At 39.8% G+C, this 20,523-nt stretch overlaps 1 protein-coding gene across 2 annotated transcripts; it reads right to left on the reverse strand.

The window, feature by feature from the left end:
* Window positions 1-96: 96 nt before the first annotated feature.
* On the reverse strand, window positions 97-20,221 carry rnpc3 (RNA-binding region (RNP1, RRM) containing 3). Of its 2 annotated transcripts, none has more exons than XM_049565750.1 (16): window positions 20,023-20,221; window positions 19,358-19,514; window positions 19,216-19,263; window positions 18,961-19,070; window positions 18,513-18,602; window positions 14,559-14,670; window positions 13,810-13,878; window positions 12,163-12,305; window positions 11,785-11,910; window positions 11,267-11,409; window positions 8,662-8,847; window positions 5,098-5,192; window positions 4,862-4,920; window positions 3,016-3,148; window positions 592-669; window positions 97-159 (listed from the first exon to the last, which is right to left on the reverse strand). In XM_049565750.1, the coding sequence occupies exons 2-15, from the start codon at window positions 19,508-19,510 to the stop codon at window positions 601-603; spliced, it is 1,536 nt and encodes a 511-aa protein (XP_049421707.1). In that variant the 5' UTR covers window positions 19,511-19,514; window positions 20,023-20,221; the 3' UTR covers window positions 97-159; window positions 592-600. The 2 variants fall into 2 exon arrangements, with proteins under 2 accessions (XP_049421707.1, XP_049421706.1); XM_049565749.1 differs by lacking the exon at window positions 97-159 and adding an exon at window positions 171-445 and having other exon boundaries at window positions 20,023-20,220.
* Between the last annotated feature and the right edge of the window lie 302 nt (window positions 20,222-20,523).

Genomic DNA, 20,523 nt, shown 5'->3' on the forward strand with positions numbered 1-20,523 from the left:
GGACTAAAGATAATCAGTGATGATAGTTTGACTGAAGCGTACACAAAAATGGTGACATATGTTTAAAGCTTTGATTGGAAGAAAACATGACAAAAATTATCTTAATAAAAATATTTTATTCAGCGATAAAAGAAGAAGACGACATCTGAGGACCATCACCTGAAATTCAGTCAAACAAGGTAGAGAAAGAGACGTTTGAGAGACTCCAAAATAGCACAGGTTTACAGACAACATACTGAGAGACACAATAAGCTACAGGAACAAAACATGGTACTCAGTCCTTTTAAATTTAGACTACATTACAGGTCGAGTTGTTTCAAGTTCCAATTGTGCCACATTAACTACAAATAAACTGCCCCCGTTTTCTTTTGTGTTTATTTCCAAAGGATATGCCAGAATAAGGATACAAATGGTTCTGCTGGGCCACAATATCAAGCCATGGCATCTTGAATAAATAAAGTGTAAACACAAATGTAAAAATAAAACACCATTACAAGAATAATAAGGCTTGTTCTCTACATACAGAGCAGATACACTATGGCTTAATGTTCTCTTTAGGCAGATCGCCAAATGCTTCAGTGTCTCACTCACCTGTTGAGCTCATCGTTGTTTTGGTCCTTTCTTAGTAGCTGTGTTGTCTTCCTTTGGTCGGGCAGACCTGGCAAATTGCTGTGAATTTACAGTTAAGGTCTGTAGGCAGGAAACATTCTCACGTGATAAAGCATCTTTCTCAGGCGAGGACCTACAGCTTCTTTAAAATTAATCAAAAATCTAATCCATACAGTCGATAGATCTGCTCCTTCCTCTGGTCCCATCAGTAATCCCTTCTACTATAAATCTATTTTGGGCATCAACAAATGTATAAAGCCAATTTCAGCTCTTGGCACAAGTTCACAGACAGACAATCACAAGCTGATATTTTATATCCTGTTCATATACTATCATGTAGTACTCCCAGAGTTGTATGCAGCAGCTCTGAGCCACAGGGGCCCTCTTCTTTGTGACACTTGCTGCCTCATATGAATTTAATTTAAGAAAAGGTCGCAGCTGTTTGCTCATAAATGCCAGAAGACTACTGGCCAAAAACGGACCTTTTTAATAGCTCGGGTCTCCTTCTTTCCGGATGTTGGCTCACTTACTCGGTGACAGCTACTGTCATTCACAGATTGATACATTTTGCAGAGGTTTCACCGACGTCCCAGGTTAAATAAAAGAAGGGAGGGGATGGATGTGTGAAAGGCTGTCACGTAGTGCTGTCTCTTAATAAACCTGACACTTTAAACTACTCGCATTTCGTGCAGGTTTTTTTTCCTTCCAGCTCACTAATTTTAGTAGCAGGCTGTTTGAGGATTCTCTGGCAAGTGCCATACTGCAGTCTCTAGCTAGCACTGAAAAAATCATTATAGGGAATCTAAACTGGGACCGGCTGTCCTCTGCCTATGACTGCTTAAAAAGACATCTGTACCAAAATGAACCTTGCTCGACTTTATGATGCTCCAAATAGAATAAACCCCCCCGAAAACAATCCCAGTCCATCTTATAACACAGGTTCTACTTGCTACCTTTAAGCACACTTACAGTAACATGTTCTCACGTTTCTTTTTTTACTGTACAGCACCTACGAAAACTAAACTAAAATTCAAAAGGACTCATGTTGGCTAGCTGCTGCTTGTCACCATCCACCTAAGTTATAACCTCAGTTTTGATACATACGTAAGGCTGGCCTTTTTCTTTTCGTATAATTTTGTCATACGGATTACTGTAAATTTATCATGTTGATCTGTTCGGTATGACATCTATTGCACGTCTGTTCCTCCTGGAAGAGGGATCCCTCCTCAGTTTCTCTTCCTGAGGTTTCTACCATTTTTTTCCTGTTAAAGGGTTTTTTGGGGAGTTTTTCCTTATCTGCTGCGAGGGTCCAAAGGACAGAGGGATGTCGAATGCTGTAAAGCCCTCTGAGGCAAATTGTGATTTGTGATATTGGGCTTTATAAATAAAATTGAACTCCAACAAGGATTCAGAGAGCAAACCTACACAATGGATGTGCAGAAAACAATACATGCATGTAAACTGGTGCAGTTTTATCTAAGCAATATCCCATCTTAGAGCTCTATTTGTTCACTGTGCATCCAACATACTGCCTAAAAATCTATAAACCACTACACTCCAGTTAGCAAATCAAATTTCAAGACTTCAACTCGCCTCTTAAATGTCTAAATGGTGCTTAAATGACAACCGTCACCTCACCTGGAACACCAGCTACATGCGGGATAACATCTCCAGCTAAATTACACTGCAGACTCTGAAGTTCATTCTTTGAAGTCAAAGACTAATATGCTGTCGCCAAGCTAATTGGTTATGGGATGCACATTAAAACGCCATCAAAATCAATAGCCTTGTTCCATTAGACAGGTTCAAAGGTTGATGTGCAATTATCGGTGTTGAGCTGAGGAAAAACAGGTGGCGGTTCAGGGCTGCCAGAAATTAGTCCTCGTCCTCCTGAAGGCACGGAGGACCAAGGCCAACGACACATCTGTGAGGGGAGGTGTCCACCTCATAATCTTCACACACCACCTCCCACTGCCCCGCTGTGTATGTTCAGTGACATCTGATCTTGTGCAGTGGTATATACCAGGCCTAAATCTTTTCTTAATTAAGCACTTGTGAGATTCACTTTTCATATACTACAATTTATTCCCCCGAACTTGGTGAGCAAAGTGTTTATATCTCTTAATTTAATGTAAAATGCCCTGCTGCTGTGGAACAGGAGGTGGAAGTTGCACAAAAATTAAGTAACTTTGTTTTGTTTCCAATTAAATGTGTGTCCACTACCAGCTTAAGTTTGCACATGAATATTCCTCTTATTAAATAGGTTTTTATGAGTTATCTTAAAAAAAAGTGTAAAAAGAACAATTTATATACATCTTTGTGTCCAACACCTCCAAATAACCTAAGCCTGGATTTCCACTCCGTATAAAATCTCGTTTGATCTTGCGAGAGGGGGTAAAAGGATACGACGACGAGGGGTTTGTCATACAGAACGTAGCCATTGGTTTCCCGCAGGGCTTTCTCTGCACTCTGCTCACTGGGGAGTCCTACGAAGGCCTGCCCTTTCATCCGCCCCTCCTTCATTAACACAATGTCAAACCTGAGGAAAAAAAAAAACACAGCAGGGACACATCATTATCACTCCGGGCTTGCGGCCTAGCAGAGTCAACCTTATACTGTAGCTTTTCAGTGTTACAAGAGGAAAAAGGGATCCGCGTCTGTAACCAGATGAAACAGAGGTTGTCAATCATGTGTCACTTTAACCAAAGAGTCTGCAGGTTTCTATTTCAAACAACTGATTTTACTGATTTGCAACTTAAACCAAAGTGAAGCAACTAGATGCGTAAATGTACATCTTATCATTTTGAAACGCTGTTTTTGTTGAAAACAATTGCGTCCACAACTCTGCCCCCAGTGAAACACCTCAACAATATAAAAATGTCTTCTTTTTTCCTCCATTTTTCAACTAGCAAACAATAAAACTGCATTATAGCCAACATTTACAAGGCGAAGGGCTGACGGGCTGACCCAATCATTATTTTATGAATGCAATATCCTCTGACAAAATCATCATATACACAGGCTACAAACACAGCAACCTACTCGTCAGGTGCTTTCACAGCAATCACACTCAGGTGTGCACCAAAACAACCAGACTGAGACCTTCTTGAAGAGGTGGTCTCGGTCTGGTTACAAATGAACTCTGGTGTGGTTAGTTTGTGGTGAGAACATGTTCCGACCTGGATGTGAACCAACTGCAGTCACATGACACATTGTTTGGGTTAAACATGAGCATGTTACAGTGCTGGAGGATTATTAATGTGCACCTCCTCCTGTACTGCCTTAATATGCACATTCAGCACATCCAATGCATCAAAACATTGTTTTCTAGTTGGAGCCGCGCCTCGTTTTCAAACTGTATGGTTTGACTAAAATGAACAATGACAGCAATATAGTCCACGATGAGCAGCGCTAAAATCAACCTGCGTAGCTGTCCCTCCATTGTGACATTAGAAAGTGTCACATTTATCTTGCAAGTGTACTCTTCTTCTACGTATTGTTTACTTCCTGGATTTTTCCCACATGGAAATTCTGACCAATTAGAGCAGCTTTCTCACACAAAGTATTTCATCTGGTCCACTTGTAAACTCTGCCGTGACAACACGAACCAACTCTAAGCAATTATACAACTTTGGAACAAAATTAGTCCCTGATTCAGACCAAAGGAGACAACTCTAGGTCTGAAAGCACCCTAAGGTAAAAGTTTGCATGTCACTGCTCAGTAAAGTCTGAGTTTGGTTGAAATGAAAACGAAAACCTGCAGACTTTAGGGTCAAGCAAGGACATCTAACATTCTGCTAATACAGAAGTTAAGATTTATCTGCATTCATGTTTAATTGTAAGAAATTCACAAACTGTAGAAACTCTCAAACAGTAAAAGAGGCACAATGTAGAGATGGGTTACCAAAGGACAAACTGTTTGTCTGGCAGAGCTGCATCTCCCTGTTTATCACCTACATCTGTGTTCAGAGTCTGGCCCTCCACTCAACATAAGCTCAGTTTGATGACTCAGGTGGAATATTCATTTGAAGTACTGCTGATGCACAAACATAAAATGTCCCTCATGATCTCCATGTCAGGTTAGATACTTATTAATAACACAACACACAGTCAGCATGAATTACTAAAAACTCTCAAAGGAAAGTGACAAATTGCCAGAGTCAAAAATAGCTTGTGGAGATGGGACAGAGTGAAGTGACACGCGAGCCACGCCGATGAGAAATCAAGATCATATAGGTGGTGGTTTACATACATGTTTCTCTCGGCTTCTGACAAAGGGTTGACGTATCTCCCATAGATGTACTTCAGATCCTGGAAGACAAATGATGAGAAATAATCAATATATGAATATGAATGCACCTCACTGCAAAATTAAACTCTGACATTTAAAAACACGTAATGACATGTCTTAAGCAATAAATTCAAACTCCAGACAAGGCATCATATCCAGAAAAACCAAAGTGGGTCAAGTGCTATAAATGTACCTACTTTCTCTTCCACTTGCTTTGCAATATTCTTCACGTACAGTCTGCAGGTTGGCTCGCCAGGTTCATAATTTTTAAACACAGACATCCTTTTTATCTCTGTTTTAAAAGAGAGAAGAAGAAAAAAAAACCTGATGCAAGGTGCATTTCAAAAACAGGTACAAAGGATCATCACAGAGCTGCCCGCACATACATAAGGGTAAATTCAAAGTCATTGCAACTCAATACCATCCACTCAATGTTTTATTTAAGACGGAGCAGACTGAAGAACCAGGCTAAGAGGTGCGCTGAGACATTAAAGCAATGATTACATGTTTGATCCCAACACCTTCCAGCCAGTTCATTTTAGATATGACTTGGCCCGATCATTCCTCAGCTAGTGTGTAGCATATCTGTATGGGAAACATGCCTGAACATTGTGTGTCAGTGGGACGGAGAACAAAGAATTACACTTAACACTAGTCACGCACGCAAGTACAGAAACTATGACGTAAAATACTAATTTGAATCTTATAAGCTGCGTGTCAGGAAAACAAATTCTGATTGCCTGAAACTGTAAATGTGGAGAAAGTTAAATTGTTTCCACATGTACACTTCCAGATTTGTTCTCAGACTCGCATTATAGAAAACTACAACTGTCCTGTAATGTGAATTTACGTGGTGAAGAGTTCAGAGATTAAATTTAAGAACCAAAGCACTATTCAAACTGGGTGTTTTCATAAAAATGCAGCTGCAAATGTAACTGCAGTTACTCATTAATACTGCTCTAACAGGCTGAATATTAATGTTAATGGATGTATAGATATTAATATCAATTGTGGAGGGGCTTTTAATGGTTGCATTTAAAGAGGTGGAATATCTTCACTTTTCCATCGTCGTCACACGAAGTTAAACCCTTCCCTTTAACATGCTTAAACCTGCATTAACTGATTTTTTCTGCTATCATCAGGAAACACACCACTGATATCACCCTTTAAGTTAGTAATGCAAGCCAGTTAACACAATGTTGCCTGTTTGGACATTTAGTAGACATGAAATAACATTTACAGTCATGCTGAGTAGGGTCGCAACAGTGTGAGATTTTCGCGGTATGATAACTGTCTCAGAAAACATTGCGGTATTCCAGAATTATTAATACTATCAGTCACGATGAGCCATAAAAAATTAAAAAAAGAAGGGGTTTTTTTTCAGCAAAAAAACAAAAAAAACAAAAAAAAACCAAACTACTTTTTAAAATTAGAGTATGTGTAAAAAGTCTCCCTTTTGAAAGAAGATTCTTCATCCAGTTACATTATTTTCAATACCGTAGAAAAGCAAATGCACACGGTGTGATAACCACCAACTTTCACGCTAAGGTATACCTTAGAACAGGTATATCATTGCAACATTGCAACCTTAAGGTTGAGTGGTGTTTCTGGTCAATAAAGGAATGTCAGTCCAACATTCACTCCGAAAAACATTCACTGCCGAAACAATCGAGCTATAAATCAGCTCCAAATTGTTCATAATTCAACAGCTAGACTTTTGACCGAAGCAAAACGATCCTCACACATCACACCTATTTTGGCCTCCCTGCACTAGAATCCATTTTAAAGTTATTTTAATCACATACAAGGCTCTCAATGATCTGATGATTCAAGGGGTTAAATTGGGAGCAATAAAACAACACAAAAAATGTGCTGAAAGATGCTAAAATGCTCTGTAAGGCTGAGGGGAACTGCAAAGTGGGACAATAATTCCCTTTGGTTTGTCACTAGGAGAAATCCCTTACACAGTCACAGTAATTTGATCCATTGTTAAAATTAAATATTGATTAAAGCAGCTTAACCTTGTGACTAAAATCGCAGCGCAGTTTTATCCAATTCAAGGGTCTCTCTATTGACAATCCTTCACTTTAGGAACGGAGAGAGAAAAAACAAAGGAACTGACTGACAATCTTAGTTAAATATTGACCAACAATCTCAGTCATGTTGGTTTGAACACAATTTCACCTGAGGTCATTTACACACATACCAGATTCAGACGACACTTAATCAATACAAATGATCATATTAAGATTACTAGGATTCCACTCTGCTTTGTGATCCTGTCTGAATGTGGCCAGAGGTAATAATCCACAACTGTTTTTGGTGAGACCGCTGGTAACGAGTGGTCACTGCTTTGATGTTTTGCACTCTGCACTGGGCTCTGTCCAACTATAACAAGGCACTAAAGACAGGCAGCAGCTAATTATCAACAGCAGGATTTGCAATTCCAAAAGCCAAACAACTATTTTACAACTCTCCTCGGTCCTCGTCATCTTGGGGTGATTATAATCTAACAAAGGTAATGCTGATGTTTAACTTTTTAGCACTCGCTCTTCTTTCTCTGAGGGATCTCTCAGATTCTCTAGTCAAGTTTGATTCTCTGCAGTTGGCACTAGTCTATTTTCTTCAGCCATGACGGTTCTTACTGCTCAAACTAACTGCCAAATTTCTCTAATATGCATTTCAAACAAACCACTGTTGCTGCCTCCATTCTCCCTGCATCACTTCTACACAGACTAGGATTTGTGAGGAGAGAAGAAGAATGTGATTAAAAGAAAACTGGCATTTGCAGCCATGTCTTTAAGTGTATATGTTGGTGTAGGTGTATGTATATTCTTATGTTTTAGTAGTATCACTTTTGTTTTGTATTTTCTGCACCTTGGAAAATACTTTGTGCTTTCGGCCTGAAAAGTGCTCCACAAATAAAGTTATTATTATTATTTTCATTATTAAAATTATTTTCTTTTTAAGTTGACATGGTTGCTGTTGCACGGTATCAATCTGCACTGCACAGCATCAAAATAAAACGTTTGTTTATGTTAAACAGAAATGTCTAATCATTATTTCCTTATGTTATTCAGTGTTTCCCTCAATTTTAAGAAATTAAAATCTAAGATGTTTTTTTTTTTTTTTTACCTCCGGCCCTGACACACCAAGCTGACAGTCCACTGTTGGTCAATGTCAGGCTGTCGGTGAGCAAGTGTTGCCCTAGTTTTGCGGTGTGCTCCGCATCGTTGCCACTAGTTGGCCCTATTTTTTCCAGCTGATTCAGCATGTTTTACTGGCATCAAAGACGGTGGCACCCATTGGTGTATGAAATGACTCTGATTGGCAGATCAGCTCAGTGCATGAGAAGAGAAACAAAAGTGAGGAAACGGCTAAAGGACGTGAGTTCGATACAAACTGGTTATGTTAGGTTTGAATTTTTTGTTTGCCAGCGCGCTATAAATATCCTTTGTTCTTTTAACACTCGGTTCTGTTGCTAACTGGTTAACTAGCATCTTGAATCCGTCCTGTCAGTCTTCAGGTTTTCCAGTTTTAATGATGAATTCAGACTACCGCCACCTGCTGGTATGGAGTTATATTTCCTCTCACAAAGACGCAGAACAGAAGTGCTAGTCGGTCATTGCTGCTAACATCCATATCTTTAGGGTGGGAGTAAATGGAAGCCCTTACAGTACATCCACACAAAAAATGGTGGATGCATGAAAACTCAGTACTAACCACTGAGCCTCCATGCTGCTTAAAAAGATCCTGTTTACCATCTCTTGATAGTCGTCCTTTCTCCAGCTCCTTTCTGGAGATGACATCTTTGGGGACATCATCATCGTCGTCGCTGTCTTCCTCTTGCTGTTGTAACGCCTGGGTGCTGGGGTAAAGCTTCCCAAAACCTTCAGCCTCTGCCACCTCCTGACTGCTGCTGGGGGCAAGCTCCCTTTCGTCCACGTCTGAAAGGGGTACACATAGTTTGTTAAAGGAATTTCATGGACCACATTAAAAACAGTTTATCAAACTGTTACATGTATTTTGGCAACAACATTGGCAGCAGTTTGGCGGTATTTCAAATTATGTGTGCTAAGTTGCTGGATTGCTTTATGATTAAAAAAAAACAAAAAAAAAAAAACAGGGAGAGGACACTCTCCCTCCAGCACAAATACAGATGGAAGTTTTCAAAGTGTCTAACAATAGCAGATGGTGAAGTAATCACTTCCACAATGTTTATCCTCTTCAGTAAACCAAACAAGCTCAGGATGGGAGAGTGGAAGCAAATCCTCTTGGTCACAATTAGTTTAACATGTTGATGTTTAAAATTTCTAACCGTGGCATCATTATAAACTGATTGAGTTGAAAATAATTTCTTTGTCAGGGTTTAATACGATAAACGCTGTCCTTTGGCAGAAATGTTTGGGTGAAATTGGTTGCGCTGATAATTGAAAGAAGACGGTCTCGAGAGTGAGGCGTAAGCACATTCAGTCTATGTCAAATAAAGAACTGTAATCAAATCAAAATCCATTCCTGTTTTGCAAACATGAGTTTGAAAGGCAGTGGGAAGGATAACTCTTGACAGACTTTTGAGGAGCATGCATGCGCACACACACGTTGTAGATGGAATTACTAAGAGCAGTGAGCCTGTACAAATCCGAGGAGGGGGAAGAAAAAAAAAAAGCTTGTCATCCACATAAGGTGTATGTGTGTGTGCACTGGAGCAAGAAGTGCTGGGGAGCTTTTCTGATACACTCTCGGCAGAGAACTAGATCACTGCTTTCAAAATTATCCTCCTCCTTATCTGTCCCCCACCTCCCCTTTCCATTTAAATAGCTTGTTTATCGGATCACACACACACACACCCCTTCCCCAAAACAAGACTAATCCAAAAAGCCACCTGTCATAGTTTATCTTTCCCCTGCCTTTAGGAAATCTTTTGTGTTTGACTTTGAGATCTATTTTACTTCTCAGGGGCTTGCCAGGGAGTGAAGTTGTAGCTAGAGAGAAGGGAGATAAGGCAAACAGGGAACTGCACAGCTGACAAGTAACACAGACTGTGCCCCCAATGACATTTTCCTCATACAGATAATGGTAAAACCTTTTTGGTGCGAGTTTCTGCTGTGATATACTGCTGTGTAACACTTGGCTCTGACTTCACCCATGGTAAGGGCTTTAACTTATGTCAATAGGAGTATCAAACCCTCTCCTGCTTCAAAGTGATAATAAACATGATGTATAGTAATAATCAAATCCTTACGGTACCTTTCTGGCTCAAAAGAGACGATACAGTGCACTTTTTATATAGATCCTCCAATGTATGTGCAGACTATAGTCCTGGTCTGATTTACTTTTACTAGCCAACTGTAAAAGAAGCCTTTTTGTTGCTTCTTTGTGCAAGTTCCTTCCCAAGATGCATATAATCAGTAACAGATAAGGAAACAGTGGACGTTATTTGAAATTGCAGCTGAAACTTTGAGTAAATTAATCCATAAATCAGTCGACAAGAAATTAATTGGAACCTATATTGATAATCAAATAAATATGTAAGCACATTTTTCAAATGTGTGTTTTTCCACTATTTTCTGACTTTGAATAAACCAAGCAATTAATGGATTAATTCAGGAAATAGGCCAGCAGTCAGGTGAATTATAATACTTAACAACCAATCAGAGCCGAGGAGTCTGATGCAGCTTCAATCATGTCAATCACTGCTCATGAACTGCAATCAAACTGTCAAACTAGGCAGTGCTCATCAAATATGAATCAACATTGTGTTACTGCATTGCCTTTTTCTTACCTCAAATGTTTTCAGAAACATATTTTAGCGTACTGTTTAACTGTAAAATGAGAAAGTTTGCTCAGGCTGGTAAAGCTGATGCTTTACTTTTGGCTTGACTGTTTTCAACCAGGTGGTCGGGTCACAAACTCTCATTTTACAGCTAAACAGTACACTAAAATATGTTTCTGAAAACATCTGAGGTGAGAAATTGGCAATGCAGTAACATAATCTTGGTTCATACTTGATCAGCAGTGAGCCAAGCGAACGTCCGAAAGACCACTAAATTACAATATGCTCAAAGTTTACGATTGGATTTTTGTCTACTTACGCCAAAATTAAACTGCCGACGGCAGCATTAAATGTGAAATGTTGCTGCTTCTCTCTGTTTTAAATCATTATGAACTATTGAAGTATTTTTGGGGTTTTGAACTGCTGGTCAGTCAAAGCAAGAACTTCAAACACATCACCTCGGGCTCTGGGAAATTGGGATGGACATTTTTCTCTGTCATCAAAATTAATTAATTAAAAAAAAGATCAATAGACTACATAAAATCACAAGCTGCAGGAAATGAGTATCTAAGGTCAAACTAGGGAGCTTTTACCTTTGCCTTCTTCATCAGGCTGACCCGGCCCACTTCCTTCCACTATGGCTGCCACCTCTGGAACCGAAATGTGGAATTCAATTTTCCTGTGGCCGGCGGGGTGGGGCTGCTCAAACACATCGGATGGCTGCAGCATCGGAGCACTGAGTACGGAAGAGACAATCACAACTCCCCCTCAACAGCAGCCTCTAAAAAGTACCCACAATAAACCTGGCTCCTGAGCGGCTTAAGGGCTGGGATATTTTGTTCTGGTCAACCAGAGATATTTCCCAGACCACAAACATGCAGCCTGGAGACACTGAGGGGTGTGTGTATTTATAGTTTAGAAACAGAGTTTGTGGTCCGTCATTAAGGGAGTGTGTGCATGTGTGGTGCTGAAACAATAAGTCTCTGAGCCACAAAAGGCTGTCTTTATGAGGAAGACTTATTGTCTGGAGGTTTTTGTCCTCCTTTTTTAGCTGCCTATGAATACTGTCTGTGCTTGAGGACTGTGACATGCATGAGTGCCTTTGGCGTACCTCTGAGAGTCTGGTTTGGGAGCATAGAGTAGATCCTTGATCTTGGGTTTCTTTCTCTTTGAAGCTGTTTTTGGTCTCAAGGGTCTCTTGCACGCTTGGTTGACCAGGCCCATCAGACGAACAATCCTGAAATAAAGCAAGCATAGGGAATAAGGGAAAAAATGTCTACCTTCGACAAAAAATTGCCCACCCATTGGAATTTAAAGACGTTTCCCTTCAAGCCACTTGTGCTTCTTGAAACATTATTACTTCTGAATGATACATTAACACACTGGATCGAGTGGCAGCGGAAACATGACGCAAAACAAAATGGAAGTCAAGTCTTTGTTCTCATGAAAATTTTTACGCAGTGACGACTCCCCTCTAACAGCTCCTCACCTCTCCTTGTCTTCTTCATCCCCACTTTCATACTCAGACTCCTCTCCACTGGACAGCTCCATCTCCTCCTGTGGTAAAGGTGGGTAGTCAGGAGGGAAGGGAGGAGGCATGGGGATGGGTGGTGCAGGAGGCAGCAGCTCAAACTGCAGGAGACAAAAAAAACATGGCTTAGCTTACAAATGCCCCTGGGTTCCTCTGACAGGTTTCACAAGTATGGTCTTTGCAAAGGTACCTGGTAAAGATTAACTGGTTTGCAGAGAGCAGAAGTGATAGAAGTATTAAGGCATGGCTGCCACATGTTTATTATCACAGCAGGGAGAATTGATATCAGGTGTTTTGAGACTTAGCAAAGTGTTCAAATATTACCCACACCAATAATAAATGACTGTGGTGAGTGGTGTAGTTTACAGAACTGTATCTGACGATAATTTATCCATTAATTTGATAATTATTTCCTAAAGGAATCATTTGGTTAATGAACTGCTGAAAATTTGTGAAAAGTGCTCATCACAATTTCTAAGAGCCCAAGGTGACATCTTAAAATTGCTTATTTTGTCAGAAAAGCAGCAGACAAGTTATTTTACACTCATGCAAGACAAAGCAAAACAGTAAATCTTCCCCTTGAAAAGCTGGAACGAGCAAATGTACTGTTGATAAGACATTTTTCCGTCAACCCTCTGAGAAACTTGACCTCTCTAATGGCCTATTTTGACCTCTTGAATAATCATAGCTGCATCGCACTTAACAACCACAAACTAGAGACCTTGGGCATTCAGAGCAAGTATCACCAGCCACTCACTGAAAAATGCAGTTCTTACAGTAAACTCCAAATGTCTTAAGTTTTTTACTCAAAATCAAAGCATGGATTTTACTGTGGTGTGTCTCAAGGTTTTGGTGTCATAATGTGGTATTTTGGAGGGATTTTTGACGACTTATCAATCCTTGAGTGGTGATTAACAATTACGTTTGTACCAAATCTGTGTAACAAATGGTATCAACCAAAAAAATGCTGCAACAACTTATGAGGCATAAGTAAGCCTGCAAATGGTCATCATATACTTTCACCATAATGTTCTAACAATCCCTGCTTTCACCACCTCTGTGTGGCATCTACTGTTGACCTACTGTCTTACAAAAATTGATCTATGGAGGGTCTCAAAGGGTTAACTGGCATTTTCAACCTCCCTTCAAAAAGAGCAATATCTATACATGCACAATTTTAGACTTAAATACATGCCAGAATACAAGCTTGTCCACTGTCCGCCTTCAGTACTCAGGGTTTCCCATGTACTTGCACACAGTCCTAATGCTCACACACAAAATTAAATGTCTATTTTAACACTTAATATTAAGCAAAACATCTGCACTGATTTCAGTAAATGAAAAGATGGTTAGTGGCACAGAAATGGAGTCACCAAAACCCCAGAGTGTTACTAAATCAATAAGCCACTAATTGTTGAGAGTCCTCTAATGCTGGGAGCTGGTTAACCTCAATAGCTGAGTTCCATCCTTGTATACATCTTCCCCTAAATACTGCCCCTCTATATAACACCAGTTTTCTTGTTTTACATCAAACTACTTAAATCCAAACCAAACTATTCAGGCATTTGCCTGTTTTTCTTAATCCAACAGTATTTACAAGCTTACCATAGGGGGTCTGGCAGTGACCGGGCCAAACGGACATGGTAAATTCATCTTGTTCATCAGATGTAGTACCTGTATAATGGAGATATGGGTATCAGAATAGTGATGGTTGTATCTAAAGATTCGTACCAAAAGCTGACTGGGAGCTGGTAATATAAATATACTGCCTCTCTCAAACAGGCAGCCTGTAACTCGAGCTCCATATGTAAAACAGATTGCAAGGCTTTTGCATTTTCATTTAAAATACAAGGATCAAGGTGAGATTGAGGCTGAAGTGAGATACCAGCGGTGAGGCTGAGCATGAAGGCAGCTCCTCTGCAACGCACTAGCACCACCAAGACGCCAACGCTGGAAGTAGCAGCGATGAAAATCAAGGCAGCACGGCTCCCAGGGAAATGTTAAACCCATAACTCATGCCTCCCACTTATGGTTTATTATTAATACTTGCTCCCCAAATTGAAATTTAAAAGGCAAATGTTTGCTGTTTGATCTTTAAGAGGTTGGATGCAGTTCAAAAACCTCTGGGATATTCATATTTCCATTTTACAATATGAATCTGAAGGCTAGAAATGTTGTCACATTTGCATTTTTTTGTACAAATTCCCACTTTCCAAAAAAGGAAATACAGGGACAATATGAAAAGATCCAAAAATACAAACACAATACACACAGATGACCAGCATATGCATATCAAAGCTGTGCAGGTATTGGACAAAGAATAAAGTGATGTAGAAGAAGCAGTATTTACTCACTTGAACATAAAACTTTGGCACACTGATGAGGGCATGTGTTATATTTGTCAGAATGCCATTAGAAGGTGGTGGGTATAAATATTTCAAAGAGGGATTCAATTGAAATTTCAACCTGTGGAGAAGGAGTAAGAGGAAAAAACAAAATTACTTTAAAAAGAAACTGTGTAGCTGCGACTCACTGCCTAAAACACAATATCCTCCTCACTTAACAACTCACAAAATATGTCAAAATAATGGAGACACATGAATATGTGGTCCAGCCGGTGAGCTTTAGCGAGGCAGCTTATTCTTTAGATGACAAGCACTCAGCCAACAAAATGTGAAACCCAGCCATTAAGGGACGTTGGGACCAGCAAGCCATGTCAGCACCAAAGCTTGTCCTCGTGTAATAATAACTTTTATAAGCCAAGACTCGGCACGGCACAAGAGAACAAATCTAAATCTACTGAGGCCTAATAAACAAAGACTTAAGGTGGGGTACAGTGTATGTTGTTTAATCTGCCACTTGGCAAGATGACAAAGAAATCTGTTAGCAGTACTGCTGGGATGGAGAAGAAGGAACTGGCCAATATATAGTTCAGTTCTGGAATTAGCATGTAACTGAGGATCAGGGAGATAAACAATACACTTCTGAAATCAGTTTATTGAAGAAATGTATTAGAAGACGAGGCTGTTACGGGCAATGTTACAAATCATTGTAACTTGATGGTATACCTTGATTTGTCAGGTATTTTACATCACTGGATCCTGTCCATTTATGGAATTCATGAACAAATTCTCAATGGATTTTTCCAGAAACCTTATACATAAACACTATATATATCCATTTTGTGACATAAAATTGTATAGACCAGGGTTGGGCAATGTCTACTAAACAGGTATATGACAATGTCCACAGTGAAACATCGCTGTGAACATTGTCATATATAATTGATTGACGATTATACTGTTGTTAGCACCAATCTGCACCACCTAACCCACAAAAGAATGCATTAACCAACCACCAAATCCCAAGCCGACCAACTTTATGCATTATAGTAGCTCAACTGTCAGGGCTGAGGACTAAGACAAGGACAGAGTGATGCGCAGTGCGTGGTGTTTGACAGAGTGACAGTGAGAGGGGAAGACAAGGTGGAAGGTGGACTATTGCACAATGACACTGTCATTGACCCCATCAGCCTATCCCTCATATAGACCATGATTTTGTGTTTTTTTAATATTATCAATTCCCTAATAAGGTAGTAAAACTGATACTAGCTAAGCAGACAGGCTACAATTTCCACTGTTGCTTGTTCACTGTTGGAAATGCTGGGTAGCCTTAAGGGGTGGTTGTATACATTAGCAGTGTTCCCAGTACTGAAGTTACAGTACTTCAATGTAGTTTTGCAAAGTTTCTAGGGCTGCCCCCTAATGGTCGACCATATGTTAGTCGACCAGAAAGGTCATTAGTCGGCAAGATTTCATTGTTGCTTAGTTGCAGAAAAAAAAGGAAGAAAAGAAAACAAACGTGTCCGACCATTTTCCAGGTGGTTAAAGATGCGGCATGTAGACGGCCTCTAATTTCCAGGGCTGGTACCTGCGGTTATTCCACAGGCTAGTTAATAACATGTCGGGCAGGAAATCCAAAGTGTGGGATCATTTTGAGAAGGTGAAGGACGAACCCAAGGTGATATGTAAACTCATCTTCAGTGGTCGACTACGAACATGACGTATCATGTGAAACATGGAACTAGCTACATGCCCATTAGCCCACAGCGTCATTAACAGGCGGCTCGCTCAGTGTGTGACGTGCACTTGTAGATAAAATATAGGCCTATATTAATGAAGGTTCATTAGTACGGTTTTGTATTTCTCTGTAATGTAGCACAGTGTTAACATTGTTACTGATACTATTCTTTCTCACACCTTCAACTCAAACCATTGTGTTGCCCCGCCCAAAATATATCATTTAATAATTACATTAATATCGTAAACATGCAGGCGACTAGTCGACTAATGGCCCTAAATGATGACTATTGATCGACAAGGAAAATTCTTAGCTGGGGGCAGCCCTAGACCTTTCACTGTAGTGTTGCAAACATTCATCGGCAGCATAATGACACAGAAACAAACCCTCCCTGAAAATATTATGTTGTTTTAACAGATCGATGGAGCAAAGTCTGCATAATTTTATAACTGATACATTAATGTAATAAATGAATCACTACATCCAAATGAAAACATTTATTAAAATCAAGCTTTTTTCATTAGGAACAATGTAACTTTCAGACATCAAGATTTGCTTCTTTGTTTTGTCCCTAAATATATTCTTTCTTGCCTGAATATAAAAGTCTCTCAGTAGTATTTTAACTTTAGTACAACAGAACTCTCTAATACAAAGAATGAAAAATATATTTGCAGAGACTTGTATGGAATTCAATCAAGATATCTCATTAGATTTGTTTCCAATTATGGGCTTCCGATAAACAATCAGTGTGGTATTGATCCATGCTACAAATGCATAATCAAGCAAGCAAACTGAATTGTATCATGATGTGGTGAACACTACTGGCTGATCCAGATTTTATTTTAGCACAAGGCAGGATAGACTGTCAGTACTGGAGCGAGAGGTATCAAAGACCACCTGGTCCCACCAACTGGCAGGACAGACGGCCTGTCAGGCGCTCAATGGCGGCCTGACCATCTAATTGGACACAAGGCCACTGACAGCTCCTGACTACTGCTCTCAGATTCTCATCCAGGTTTACTGTCAGCTAGCCTCCAGGCTGCCTCCTCCACACACATATACTGACAACACCAGGTTTGGACAGCATGTGTCATTCATGCATATTTAATTGTATGTGGTATCATTTGGGTGGGTAATGACTTGGTAATTGGAAATGGGAGCTGTCACAAAGGGTAGAATGTAATAATATTGTTTGTTTTAACCTAACAAGAAAGGATAAGAACAAATACTAAAATTCAACATTATGTCTTAAAGTAATACTTCGCTCCCAAGATGACTATTTGTGTATCAATTACACACCCTGTGTTTCATTGAATTCCAGAAGAAAACTTTTTCTTGCAAGTCTCCAGTGAATGAAGAATTTAAAGATGGAAAAAATTCTTGAGGAATTTAAGTCACAGGCGATTGTGTAACAACACCAAAACTATCTAAACTAAACATTAGTTTACAAACTCTCACACAACTCCTGCAGTATAATCCAAGTCTCATGTATCCAGTCATATGCTCAGGGACAAGGAAGCCGCTGGTCTACCACTGCCTTGATTGGTAGCCTGTGTTATCATCTGACCTTGGTGAATCTGAACTAACCCTTTAAAACACCCAAGTCGCACAGTAACGCAAACAAACTCCCAACTGAGGCAGTGGTCAAGCAGCAGCTCCCATGTTCAGCGAAGTAATACTGTTTTTGTCAATGGAGTCTAGCACTGAAGAGAGCATATTTAAATTTCACTTTCAGTTCTGTATCCTGTTTGAAAGGGCTATCTGTTTGGGAAGTACTGCGCACAGGACTAAACTTGGATCATACTGCATGAGCTGTGTGAGAGTTTGGATGTTGGATGTTGGATGTTGTGATATAGCTTTTTGTTGTGAAAAACAGACCCCGTTTACTCAAATTCATCAAAAATTTTCTCTGATTTGGATTCATCGTTCACTAGAGGCATGTGAGAAACTGTTTTCTTCACATATTCAACATAACAGGCTGATGATCCTTTGGGGGCTAAATATTCCTTCAAGTATAACACACACAAACCCACCTGCTGTGTACAACTGAGGCATTTAAATGTCAGTGACCTTTGTGCAAGTGACCTTACAAATCTAACAGCCAAACAACAAATCATAAAAACAGAATGCCCTTTCCCATTCAGCAATTCAGAATCAGCACATCAAGATTTGCTCATATCATATCAGCGCTTTCAAAATCTGCTTATGGATATACATTCAACACTCACCCAAGGCCAGGTGCAATGCCCGTCTCAATGAGGGGAATATTTGGCTGCTTGGTCTCTTGTTTCTTTTCCTCTTTCCTGTCACGTTTACCACTGTAGGAACAAAAGTAAACATGTTACAAGAGGGGTTCAACTGCAGCTCCTACTCTTGATTGGTACTGGGTGATGAGAATAATTACTATGTATAGATTTCACTTCACAGCATGTTTAAATTTCACTTTGGTCAGGTCAATCTGATTAAATATCATTTGCTAATAAAATCCCTTTGTGGAAAATCATTTCTGGTCTGTGGAGCACATACAAGATGATCTTTAATCTGCACAACTGACACCAATATCTGGCTCTATCTCACAGGTTAGAAGCCCATACATGAGGTACGAAAGTATCTTTTCTGATACGACAGTATGTGCAGATCAAGTGTGTCTCAATTCATGATATTGCAGCATCTTACCTGTCTGACACTGGTGGGTCCTTTAATACGGTCACATGATCTTCGCCTTTTGCAAACTCAACAACCAGTGTGCGACCAAGAATCTCTAACTGATGGAGCCTGCTCAGAGCCTAAAACAGATATAATGGGGATTAAACATCATACAAGACAGATTTAGATATAATTAGATGACGTCTACGAAACTTAGCTTGATCGTTTGCAAGCAAAGCTTTTCTAAAGTGTCATAAAACTACAGACACTATATGAATAACTTACTTTTGCTGCTAACTTCTCACTTTTAAAGCTTGCAAAGGCTGCGTGTTTCTGTGGAAATGAAAAAGTCTGCTCAGAATGGACAGCAACTAAAATGAATTTCAAGAGGTAAAGGCTCACTAGGTGTGAGTGAGGCACAACCTACCAAACGACCCGTGTTCGAGAAGACCCTGACAGACTCAGCTCCAAAATACTTTAAGAGGTCTTCTTTCTCATCCCGGCTGAGCTCAGCTGGTAGGTGGCGAATAAGCAGAGTTTTATGGGCGCCTGTTTGGACCAGGTCCTCATTCTTGTCCATCTTCCTGTAGGACAGCAGGCAGAAAGATCCCACAGTTAAACAGATTACAGACAACTCAGCAAACCAGAAATTTGAAGCCTCTTTCAATTTAATACAAACGAATACAACAATCCTGCCATGAGTACTAAGCTCAAACTCAATTTTTAATCGTTGGTGACACTGTCTTGTTCGATCCCCGACGCAAACGAGGTGGGATAAATATTTGAAACATTATCAGCACAAGGATAATAAGAAGTGTGCAGTCATTCTTACACGTTATTACCGTTAACTTGTTGTAAATCGTACAATTTTTAAAATGAGCGCTGCCGAATTAAAGAACAAATCCTAAAGATGTTTTAAATATCTGAAGTCATGCTCTACGAGACGTGTAAGATTTTCAAACAGCAAGGCAGAGTTAAATTAACCTTTCTTTGAACACAGAACCGTGCTGCAGCTACACTGGGCTAGCATCAACATTAGCATAGTGCTAAAAAAAAAAGCTAACTTGGAGCAAATTCCCAAGTTGGCCTTACCTTTTTAATTTTCTCTTTCTAACTTTAAATCATCTTCTGACTCCGATACGTTAAATACAGCGACAAATATACACACGTCGTGTTTAAGCAAATAATTCAAAGTTCAAGTGAAATGTTTTGTAGCATATCTGCCGGCTACATTCAGTAAACATTTCCACTTCCGCCCTCCTCTTCTTCGTCTAACTCTAATTCCGGGCGGATGACAGCTAACAGTGCTCATTTGCGCCACCTCTGGGCTGGAGTGAAACTCTACTCAGAACAATGGTTCAATCTAGCACGCAGACTTTGAAGCATTTGAACCGAAGAATAAAATGAGACTGGTGAGTCAAATTTGATTTTGAGATGTTGTTTTACTTAACATGCTTTTTTTCCCCCCATGGAAGACATTTAGACGTGGCACAGTAGGAAAAGCACAGGTGTGAATAACCCAATTACCCGTACCCTAAATATAACAACCTGTCTTTTAAACAATACTTCACAGTTATCTAAACGTTAACTTAG

Source organism: Epinephelus fuscoguttatus, linkage group LG21, assembly GCF_011397635.1.
Source record: "Epinephelus fuscoguttatus linkage group LG21, E.fuscoguttatus.final_Chr_v1".
NCBI classification, from domain to species: domain Eukaryota; kingdom Metazoa; phylum Chordata; class Actinopteri; order Perciformes; family Serranidae; genus Epinephelus; species Epinephelus fuscoguttatus.